Raw genomic sequence first — 12,001 nt, forward strand, 5'->3', positions numbered from 1 at the left:
TCCTCAGACCCAAAGTGGAGCTCACTTTGGAAAGTCAGAGCTCATCGCCTAAGAGGACGTGGCTGAAAGGCACAGACCAAGAAAGGGCTTCAGAGACCAGGCACATGTTCATTTTAGAACTGGAGCACACATGAGAGTTGTAGTTTCACCACCAACAAGCTTATTCTCTCTGAGCTTTTGGATGTGCAACAAATTAATTGTGTGTGTGTGTGTGTGTGTGTGTAAGGAGGTGAACTGGGCTTTGATAGATACATGAAATGATGAAAAACCAGGAAAGAGAGCAGGGCGTGGTAGCACGTGCCTGTGGTCCCAGCTCCTTGGGAGGTTTGAAGGATCGCTTGAGCCTAAGAGTTTGAGGCTCCAGTGTGCTACGATCACGCCACTGCCCTCTATCCTACACAACATGGTAGAGACCATGTCTTTGAGGAGAGAGACAGAGAGAGAGAGTGAGAGAGAGAGAGAGAACATGGTATAGACCATGTCTTTGAGGAGAGAGAGAGAGAGAGAGAGTGAGAGAGAGAGAAAGAACATGGTATAGACCATGTCTTTGAGGAGAGAGAGAGAGAGAGAGAGAGAGAGAGAGAGAGAACATGGTATAGACCATGTCTTTGAGGAGAGACAGAGAGAGAGAGAGTGAGAGAGAGAGAGAGAACATGGTATAGACCATGTCTTTGAGGAGAGAGAGAGAGAGAGAGAGTGAGAGAGAGAGAGAGAGAACATGGTATAGACCATGTCTTTGAGGAGAGAGAGAGAGAGAGAGAACCCAAAACAAGAAAGATAGATGGAGCGAGGCAACACAAGCATCCTTAGGAACAGAAGGGAGATCTGATGACTGACATTAACCTGTTAATTTATACCATGGCTCTGTACAAAAATAAAAAGATTCTCATAAGATTAACAATTTAAATAAATATTTGATAGAACATTCTTTCTCATTTTTATAGCTCATCTTTAGGGTTGATATTCAGTTCATGCCTCCCTTGCTGTTCTTGATCCAGGACTGCAATCACTTCATCAGCCTGTATTCGCTCCTGCAAAAAAAGACAATTTACACATTTCTGTTACCAGCATAATAATCAGTCTCATCAGCAGACGCTTCCCAAATACTTCCTGGCATCCATCTGTACATGGCTTGATGCTAAATCCAGTTAAGCATTGAACACCTCCTCTTCATCCCCAGACGGATGCCTTCTCCTAACATTCCTAGGTCCTAAGCAATTACTTTCTAAGATTTCTCTCCTGCAAGAACTATTGTATGTTCAATTGCTTCCTCCCCTTTCTACTTCATGGCCCCATAGCCATCTCCAACTCAGTTCAGTGGTCAAGCTGAATTTGCCATTTTCTCCCCCAAGAACCTGCTCTGTTCTTCACATAGGCTCTCTCTCAGTAAAGACCAGCATTGCTCACCTATTTGCCTTAAAAGCCTGACCATGGTTTCTTGCATCTGATAAGTCACCTGAGCCGAGTTCTGTGTTCTATCTGCTGTCTCTGCCCCTTTCTCCTCAATGCCTTAAAAGCCTGACATGGTTTCTTGCATCTGATAAGCCACCTGGGCCGAGTTCTACTACTCTGTTCTATCTGCTGTCTCTGCCCTTTTCTCCTCAATGCACTATTGTTGCTGTAGTTTAGGTCAGGGTTTCTCAATTTTGGCCTGATTGACATTTTTAGACCAGATAATTATTTGTTGAGGGGTGGGAGGGTGGTGCTGCCCTGTGTACTGCAGGATGCTCAGTGATATCCCTGTTCTCTCTACCTACTACAGGTAGTCAATAATAACCTCCCCCATCAACCCCCAGATATTGCCAAATGTCCACTAGAGGGCACAATTGCTCCTTTTTTCTTCCTTTTTTTTACTTTGAGATGGAATTTTGCTCTTGTTGCCCAGGCTGGAGTGCAGTGACGCGATCTTGGCTCACTGCAACCTCTGCCTCCTGGGTTCAAGCGATTATCCTGCCTCAGCCTCCCAAGTAGCTGGGATTACAGGCGCCCACCACCATGCCCGGCTGATTTTTTATATTTTTAGGAGAGACAGGTTTTCACCATGTTGGTCAGGCTGGTCTCAAACTCCTGACCTCAGGTGATCCACCCTCCTCGACCTCCCAAAGTGCTGGGATTACAGGAGTGCGCCACCGTGCCCGGCCAATCGCTCCCTCTTGAGAGCCACTGTTGTAAGCCCTCATCATCTCTTAATTACTGCCACAGCCTCCAAATTGCTCTCCCTGTTTCACTACTCACCCTCACATGCTTCTAATGAATCCTACGGGCTTAAATCTGATTATATCTCTTTCCTGCCCACAGCTCTTCAATGGGTCCCTATTGCTTGCAGTTCCAGGTCTACTTCTCTTGGTGTGCTTATAAGAAGTTGCCTTATACCTGTCTCTTATTCATACCTTGCTCTCTTCTTTAGCTTTATTTTGTCTTCTTTCTCCTCACCTTATATTCCAACTTCTTAACTTACCTCAAGCTCCCTGAATGTAACACTTTCAAAAGAATTCCCTAATCTGATTCATGAATTAAGTGTTTCTCTGGATGTTCCCATTATATTCTACACTTCCTTTTATTCCTCACATTAATCCATCAGCAGGTCCAGTTGGTTTACCTCCAAATTGTATCTCAAACCTTCCATCTCTTTTTACTTTCTCTATGACTACTCCAGTCTAAGCCCATATGTTAGCTAAAGTAATCTTCTGCATCCTGTACCTCTCCAGGACCGGAGATGTGTGTGTGTGCTGGGGTTGGGGGACTACAGTGACTTTCCACTACTTAGAATAAAGTTCACATTTCCTAATACGTCTGTGGAATCTGGCTCCTGCCTCCTCCACGTGCTCTATTCATGCCACTCTCCCTCTTGTCTGCCATATTCCAGATGCTCTGACTTTCTTTGTTTCTTGGAGACTCCAAACATCTTATTGTCTCTGTGCCTTTGCAGCTTGTCCTCTGCCTGGAATACTCTCCTCCAGACATTTATCTTAGTGGACTTCTCATGTCTTAGGTTTCGGCTCACAAGCCACTTGTTTGGCGAGGCCTCACAATTTGCCGCTCCTACCCTTTCACTCCAAAATTAGTTGTCTTGTTCCATTTTCCACACATCATTGGTCACTATCTGAAAATCTCTCGATTATTTATTTATTTATTTGTTTTACTTTTTGGGGATCTGTTTCCTTCCACTAGAATATAAGCTCGAGAAGAGCAAGGCATCTCATCTTCTTGGTCACTGCTGTATTTTCAGTGCTCGGAAAAGCCACTGACATTTGGCAAGATTTCTATTTTCTTTGATGAGTAAATGTATAAATGGATGAAGCCTTTCTCTGTCTAAAATGCCTCTCCCTAAAGAAATTGATCTTTTAAAGCTTTTGTTCAAATGTCATCTCCTCAAAGAAGTCTTTTTGGATTGCTTTTTTTATATCTCTCAAACCATGCATTTGCTGCTAAGGATTCTTACCAAACCTTGCCTTGTGATTTAATTAGTTGGGTCCTTGTATTATTTCTCCAATTTGACTTCAAGCGCCTTGAAAATAGTCCTTATAGGCCAGACGCGGTGGCTCAGCTTGTAATCGCAGCACTTTGGGAGGCTGAGGTGGGCGGATCACAAGGTCAGGAGATCGAGACCATCCTGGCTAACACGGTGAAACCCCGTCTCTACTAAAAATACAAAAAATTAGCCGGGCGTGGTGACGGGCGCCTGTAGTCCCAGCTACTCGAGAGGCTGAGGCAGGAGAATGGCATGAACCTGGGAGGCGGAGCTTGCAGTGAGCCGAGATCGTGCCACCGCACTCCAGCCTGGGCCACAGAGCAAGACTCTGCCTCAGAAAAAAAAAAAAAAAAGAAAATAGGAATGATATCATACTAGTGTGCATTCCCCATAGGCAGTCTTTAACGCAGTGCCCGGGCACAGTAAGTTAAATTATAAATAACTATTTTATGAGTTGAAAACAAAGCCCCTTTCATGCAAGAGCTTGTAATAAAAAACGTTGACAAAAAGGCAACTAAAAGGACCAAATATACTAAATAACAGAAAACTAAATTGCTGCCACATCTAAGTAAAAAGCCTGAGTACTACTTTACAAATATAAGGAAAACAATCTTTTTTTCTTTTCTTTTTTTGAGACAAAGTCTCACTCTGTTGCCCAGGTTGGGGAGCAGTGATGTGATCTTGGCTCACAGTAACCTCCACCTCCTGGGTTCAAACGATTCTCCTGCCTCAGCCTCCCCAGTAGCTGGGATTACAGGCATGTGTCACCACGCCTGGCTAATTTTTGTAATTTTAGTAGAGAGGACGGGGTTTCGCCATGTTGGCCAGGCTGGTTTCGAACCCCTGACCTCAGGTGATCTACCCACCTCGGCCTCCCCCAAGTGCTAGGATTACAGGAGTGAGCCACTGGGCCCGGCCGAGGAAAACAATCCTGATGCTTACCAAATGGACACACACATAAAGCTTTCACATCTGTTGACCACAAAAAATTATTGTAATCCTGTCTCTCATTAAGGGAAAGAAATTCAAGAGCTGGAACCAATATATATGAAGCTTTGAACATCCTTGCATCCTTAAAAAGATGTTGCTAAATACTCCTTGAGAACTGAGACGCTTTAAAGTAATTCATACTAAGCACGAGAATCGACCAGCTCTAATGACTTCTTCATAGGTAGGCATTTTTTTTTTTTTCTCAGAGATTCAATCTGAAAAAAGACGTCTAGGCCAGGAACTCCCAAACTCTGCTGCTGCACGTTCGAATCACCTGGGGAGCTTTTAAAACTCCCGAAACACAGATGTTAGTTCGTAAAGCTCAATAGATGATTTCCACGTGTAGCAAACAATCGTTCACAGCCTGGGATAATTTAGCTGCGGAAAAAGTTCTGCTCATTTCCCACTGTGGCCACTAGATGCCGCTACGGCCTGAAGACTGGAGAGGTTTTCTAGTACTTTCCCACCAGAGGAAGGGACATTGGCACTGATGCTTCCTGATTACAAAGGAGCAAAGAGAACTTACTTTGGGTTCGCTTATTTTGAGAGAACAATACCTTGGAAGAGAGAGTTTGGATAGTGAATGATGAAATAGATTAAATGTCTGCTGAACTGAATACTAAAATAGTGAGGTAATTTTTCAATAATTTTATCTTCACTGTCTACCCATTTACGTAGGTTCCTTAGTTTAAAAAAAAAAAAAATACTTTGATGGAATGCTGGCATTTTGGAGATGGAAAATACCAGGATATAAAGTAATGATAGGGGAAGGCAATTGTTTGCTGCCCCTTGAGATTTTCAGGACTCTGTGCTCTGGTCCTTTTGTTAGGGCCATTCTTTCTTTTTTTTCTTTTCTTTTTTTTTTTTGAGACGGAGTCTCGCTCTTGCCACCCAGGCTGGAGTGCAGTGGAGTGATCTCAGTTCACTGCAACCACAGCCTCCACCTCCTGGGTTCAAGCAATTCTCCTGCCTCAGCCTCCCAAGTAGCTGGGATTACAAGCGTGCGCCACCAAGTCCGGCAAATTTTTGTATTTTTCGTAGAGACGGGATTTCACCATGTGGCCAGGCTGGTCTCCAACTCCTAACCTCAGGTGATCCACCCACCTCAGCCTCCAAAAGTGCTGGCATTACAGGCGTGAGCCGACGCGCCCAGCCAGGGCCATTTTTTCTGTGCCTAGTTATCCTCTTCGCTTCTAGGTCTGAGCTTCTAGAAGTCTTCATTGATTCCCTGCCACAAAGCGTATACTGCTGTCTTCTTATAGCCTATTCACTAGCTGATCTGTCCAAGCTCCTCATAGTCCGGGACCTTGTTCTGTTCACCCGTCTACCCCTAGAGCCTACCTAGCAGAGTTTCCCAGGCGGATAATAATAGCTCTTCTGTACAATCAAAGGTCATAATAGGTCTTTTGTAAAATATATGAAAGGATGGCTTAGGGAATGTGGCAAACACTTTGTGAGCTAGATTTGACGGTGAAAAGTATATGAGAAAAAAGGCATTATTTTTAAATAGTTTCTGATGACATTGGATTCAATTCAGCAAACTAAGAAGGAAAACTGGATAGAACGCCAGTTTTAAGAATAGAATTTCATAGCTCATCAATACTCGGGGCTGGAGAAGACTTGGAGGTCATCCATTTAAGCCTCTGCTACGATGTTTTAGATTCCATTTCAGTGTTCCATGCCAAGCAGTTGCCTGGGCTTTGATTGGAGCCATCCAATCAGCGCTTCCAAAGCAGACAATTCTGCCAAACTGTGGTGACTATTTGAAAGTCATTCCTTGGATTGAGCCCAAATTTTCCCTCCAGGGCTTCTATCCATTGGTCTTAATTCTTGCCTCTGCAGCTCCACAAGTAAAGACGATGACATCTGCCCATGGGCTTCCAAAACGATGAGATCATGGTCTCCTCCTAGCTAAGTGTCCTCAGCTGCTTTGCATATAATAATATTTAAATATTTAATGTAATAATAGTAATAAGTAATAATAATCTTTTAGGTTTCCTTGCCCTCTTTCAAATACGTTTCATAAATGATTCAATACTATTTCTTATGATTTGCGAGAAAACAAATCAGTCTTCTGGGTGACCAATAAAAAGTGATTCCTCCCTAATGCCACAGGGTTTTTGTTTTTGTTTTGAGACAGAGTCTTGCCCTGTTGCCCAGGCTGAAGTGCAGTGGTGTGATCTCGGCTCACTGCAATTTACGCCTCCCAGGTTCAAGTGATTCTCCTGCCTAAGCTTTCTGAGTAACTGGAGTTACAGGCGCCTGCCACTACATCCAGCTAATTTTGTATTTTTAGTAGAGATGGGGTTTCAGCACGTTGATCAGGCTGGTCTCGAACTCCTGATCTCAAGTGATCCACCTGCCTTGGCCTCCCAAAGTTCTGGGATTACAGGAGTGAGTCATGGCTCCCAGCCTTACAATTTGTTAATAAGCTCAAGACAGATTAGTGACTATCAAATATCATTGACATAGCTATTTCTACAAACACCTTCACTTATTAGAACATATCTGATTAAGAACTGGCCAGGCGCGGTGGCTCAAGCCTGTAATCTCAGCACTTTGGGAGGCCGAGGTGGGTGGATCATGAGGTCAGGAGATGAAGACCATCCTGGCTAACACGGTGAAACCCCGTCTCTACTAAAAATACAAAAAATCAGCCGGGCATGGTGGCGGGCGCCTGTAGTCCCAGCTACTGGGGAGGCTGAGGCAGGAGAATGGAATGAACCCGGGAGGCGGAGGTTGCAGTGAGCTGAGATCAGCCACTGCACTCCAAGGGTGACAGAGACTCTGTCTCAAAGAAAAAAAAAAGAACTACCTTTACCCTCTTCTCTTCCTCAGATGGAGCAATTTAAAGGACTTTTCGGATGAAGCACTTGATGAAGCAAGCCTAACTGGCTTTCTGGGTGGGTGAGAAACTCACCAATTCTCTATAAAGTGGGTCCAAGGTGAACCACAGAGCCACAGCACACCTCTTTCCCTTGGTGACTGCCTTCACCCCGTGAGGGTTCTCTCCTCCAGATGAGAAGCTGATCATGCGCCCACATTTTGGTTTTATAGAAGCCTGAGAAAGAAAGCAAAAATTAGACCTTCAGCTGCTGTGTCATAAACATTTCCACAACTCCTGCCTCTCTGGCCTATGAGATTATTTGAGTTAAGGACTGAAGGAAAGAATAAAGGAATCCTGTGATTGAAGATGATGTAAATTATCTCAGTTTTCTCACCTGTAAAACAAAGGTAAGCTCAAAATAATATATACCTCAGAAAATAAAAACAAATTTCAAGAAAAACGTGTAGCAAAGTCCACATACATAGTAATCATTCAATACATGCTATACAATAGCCTGCAAATTCAAAGAAGGCAAAATTTTTCTCTCATAATTCATTTCTGTAGCTTTCGCACCAGCAAAGCATCTGAACACAAGGTAGGTGTCCACTCCATACTTGTGGAATTAACAAACAAACAGAACATCCGCAGTGCTGCCAAAGTTCTGTTATTGATCTAGGTGGGGGTTACATGAGTGTATCTGCTTTCTACTTTTTAAATTGTACATTCACGGTTTCTGTGCTTTTCATAACATAAACATTTTTAAAAGTCAAAAGTCATAATTCTGTATGATATTTCCTTTACACTATTGTTTCCCAGTGATCTTTTAGGCATTGTTTGAACATCTCCAGTGGTGAGAACCCGACACCCCTTGGTGTGGCCTATTCGCCATCGCCTTTAAGTGTTTTAAGACTGACACAGTCCTTTGCAGCCTGTACACTGCTCAGGTGGAGCTGTCTACAGCGTTTAGGTAGAAGAGTGTAGTGAGAGAAAAAGAAATACTGCTGGGCTCACTGAGCCAGGGTAGAACATCAAACAAGCTGCCTCTTCAAGTTGAGTGAGTTTAAGCAACTGTGTATTACAGGCCTTGCTTCTGTGTTTAAAGAAGTGTCTCAGGTGAGTAGCGTCCATTTTGTCTTTCTTGGGAAATACAGAAACTTGATTATTCCTCTGTATAGCTCAGAAAAATAAAGTAAAACCAGAAAGGCGGCACTAGCCATTTTACTAGGTGAGAACATGGACTGGTTCTAACTAGCCATTTTCTGAATTGACTTGAGTTGACACATGCCCATAAATCTTTGGTTTCCTTCTGCATAAAATGAGCTGGCTGGTTTTTCGCTGCTAGCTTCAGGAAGAATATTAGAAAAATTTCCTAAAGTCCTTGATCGCTACATAACATAGGTACTCCCGGACTATGTGACTCCATATGGAAGGTCAGAGGTAGGTGGAGGAGTCAGAAAGCCAGAGGGCCAGGTGGGCGCATATGTGTTTATGTGTGCACGTGTGTGTGTGTCTGTGAGTCTGCATGTGTGTGTATATGTGACTTGTGTGTGAGTGTTAAAGGGAAGAGCAGGAAAAAAGCGGTTTCTCGCTACTCTCATATTCACAATAACTGGAGAGTGATTTGTCTTTGCTGGAATTGCTTTTCCTAAACAGCTTTACCAAGGCAACTTTTCTGATGCACATCTAGAGAGTGCACTAGTTAGTGGTATCCTCAGTATCAATCGGATTCTGTTTTTCTGGAGAAGGAATTTGTACATTTCCACATAGAAACAGCAAAATAAGCGAAATGTAAAACATATGAAGTAAGACAGAAAAGCCATCTGAGTAAGTGGCCTTGGATGTTTGAATTTCAGGTGTTCTGGGCTGCCTGCCCACTCCCTGGTGCTGGTCAGGACTCCCTCAAACACGCGTGTGCCAGTACTTCTATGCGATTACCGAGTCTTGGTAACATCTTATAAGACTAAAGAAAGGGTGTGGGGACAAATTAGTATTTTCTTTCTTCTGGAATTGAAAGTACTTTTAAACATGAATAACTTTGGGAAAGTTTAGGAAAAGAAGCTGTGAATTGCATGAGGCAGCTGGAATTGATTTCAGGTGTGGATTCACAAGGATCTCTAAGACCCATCTCATCACACAGCATACATCAACTGTTACGCGTCAGGTATTTGGAGGAATAAACAAGCTTTAGTGAACCTGCTTCCATGTGTCACATTGTTTCTATAGCAAAAATATGTTAAAGTTTAGATAAATGATTATAAACATACTTTTGTACCACAGCCCCATTTATACGGAACTTAATTTTTCATGAAACAAATGGAACTCATTAATTTTTATCTTCTTTGAACCTGCACAGAGAAACCAACATCCTTGAATTCCCAGGTCTCATAAACAAATGCTGCTATTGAAAAGAACCCACGTATCTTCCAAGTCTACTAAGCATAATTTACAATAATCCTTTTGCTTTCCGTCTAACTGATGATTGATTTAGAAAAGCATTGGTGCTGTAATTGTCCTTAATAAAAGAAAAATTTCAGCCACCTTTCAGATAATTATACAACGTTCAGATTTTTCCAAAGTAAAGGACTCAGAAGACTTTGCTTCTTTGTGTGGCCTCAAGTTATGCCATTTCTCTGCTCTATTTGTCCCTCCACAGTCAAAGGGAAACTAAAACAGAAAAATACCCATTTCTTGTTGTTGTTGTTGTTGTTGTTACTGGTACTAGAATAAACTTCCTGTGGGGAAGGAATAAGAACTGGCTTACGTAAGAATTTTAGTTATCTACATTATTCCCTAAAATGGCATTGTATGCGTTAATATGAAGTATAACTCATTTGAGGAAAAAATGTTCTCAAACAGGAACTTTTGGATTAAAAAATCATTTAAATCAGTTTTACTTATTTTAGGGGAGGCTAGATTCAGGGTTTTAAAAAATAGCTATAGATTTTAATTAAAATTGTAGCACTCTAAAAGGAGAATATTATCTGCTTCCACATCTTTAAAAAGCAGAATTCCAGTTACCTTGACCTTCAACAGTTAATGAAACAGGCATCTCCTGCTTTAAGCATCAAGCATTTCCAAATACGGCCACTAGATGGAGGAGAAGCGAAGAAATCTTTTCAACCACCTGTCTGACTTTCTTTGAAACTGCGAAATGCCAGTATTTTTGTACCTCAATTTCAGTGTTAGCAGAGACTAGAAATAAAATGCTTCCTATACACAAGCTTTCCCAGAAGTGAAAAAAAACTTCTGGATTTTAAACTCCAATACAGATCGTCAGTCCTGATTTAATTTATCAGATTACGGAGCATTAAATTACTCCCATATTAACATTTAAGCTTTTTACCCAAAAAGTGAGGCATCGTGACTTTTTAAGATACATTAATGTATGAAGTTACATGAAATATTTTTTCTTAGTTATTACAATGTTTCTAGACAATTTTAACCAGAATCCTTATAGGAATCACCTTTAAAGCCAGTAATACATACTTTTTGATATTATCTGCTTATACCACAGTACTGCGTCATGAATGACATATGTGTGTCATGAATGATACACATGTTTCACTAATGAGAAAAGCATGTAAGCTAAGAGGGACAAGCATAAAATTCAAGAAAAGTTTAGAAATAGCTTCTATAATGCCAAAATTTTGAAGTTTATCACATACATGTCCCAACTACTTAGATTTTGTATGGTGGTAAGAGATACCTGGTAATCTATAATATGCTTACTTCCTCAACTGGACATTTTTTTTTATTATACTTTTAAGTTCTGGGGTACCTGTGCAGAATGTGCAGGCTTGTTACATAGGGATACAGGTGCCATGGTGGTTTGCTGCACCCATCAAACCGTCATCTACATTAGGTATTTCTCCTAATGCTGTCCCTCCCTAAGCCCCCACCCCCTGACAGGCCCTGGTGTGTGATGTTCCCCTCCCTGTGCCCATGTGTTCTCATTGTTCAACTCCCACTTATGGATGAGAACATGTGGTGTTTGGTTTTCTGTTCCTGTGTTTGTGTGCTGAGAATGATGGTTTCCAGCTTCATCTATGTCCCTGAAAAGGACATGGACTCTGTTGCGGGAAGTCAGGGACCCCAAATGGAGGGACCAGCTGAAGCCGTGGCAGAAGAACAAAAATTGTGAAGATTTCATGGACATTTATTAGTTCCCCAAATTAATACTTTTATAATTTCTTACGCCTGTCTTTACTGTAATCTCTGAACATAAACTGTGAAGATTTCATGGATATTTATCACTTCCCCAATCAATACCCTTGTGTTTTCCTATGCCTGTCTTTACTTTAATTTCTTAATCCTGTCATCTTCTTCATAAACTGAGGAGGATGAATGTAGCCTCAGGACCCTGGGATTGTGTCAGCTGCACAAATTGTTTGTAGAGCATGTGTGTTTGAACAATATGAAATCTGGGCATCTTTAAAAAAAGAACAGGATGGCCGGGCGCGGTGGCTCAAGCCTGTCATCCCAGCACTTTGGGAGGCCGAGACAGGCGGATCACGAGGTCAGGAGATCGAGACCATTCTGGCTAACACGGTGAAACCTCGTCTCTACTAAAAAATACAAAAAAACCTAGCCGGGCAAGGTGGCGGGCGCCTGTAGTCCCAGCTACTCGGGAGGCTGAGGCAGGAGAATGGCGGGAACCCGGGAGGTGGAGCTTGCAGTGAGCTGAGATCCGGCCACTGTACTCCAGCCCGGGA

At 42.4% G+C, this 12,001-nt stretch overlaps 1 protein-coding gene across 1 annotated transcript in view; it reads right to left on the bottom strand.

The window, feature by feature from the left end:
• Positions 1-829: 829 nt before the first annotated feature.
• P3H2 (prolyl 3-hydroxylase 2) overlaps positions 830-12,001 on the bottom strand; it is a 163,400-nt gene continuing 152,228 nt past the window's right edge. The window contains exons 14-15 of the mRNA XM_011961612.1: positions 7,383-7,523; positions 830-1,031 (exon numbers count right to left, since the gene is read on the bottom strand). Coding sequence (XP_011817002.1) covers positions 939-1,031; positions 7,383-7,523 — 234 coding nt within the window. The 3' untranslated portion in view covers positions 830-938. The remainder of the gene's footprint in view (positions 1,032-7,382; positions 7,524-12,001) is intronic.

The sequence above is a fragment of the Colobus angolensis genome, unplaced genomic scaffold (genome assembly GCF_000951035.1).
Source record: "Colobus angolensis palliatus isolate OR3802 unplaced genomic scaffold, Cang.pa_1.0 Scaffold56, whole genome shotgun sequence".
NCBI lineage: Eukaryota > Metazoa > Chordata > Mammalia > Primates > Cercopithecidae > Colobus > Colobus angolensis.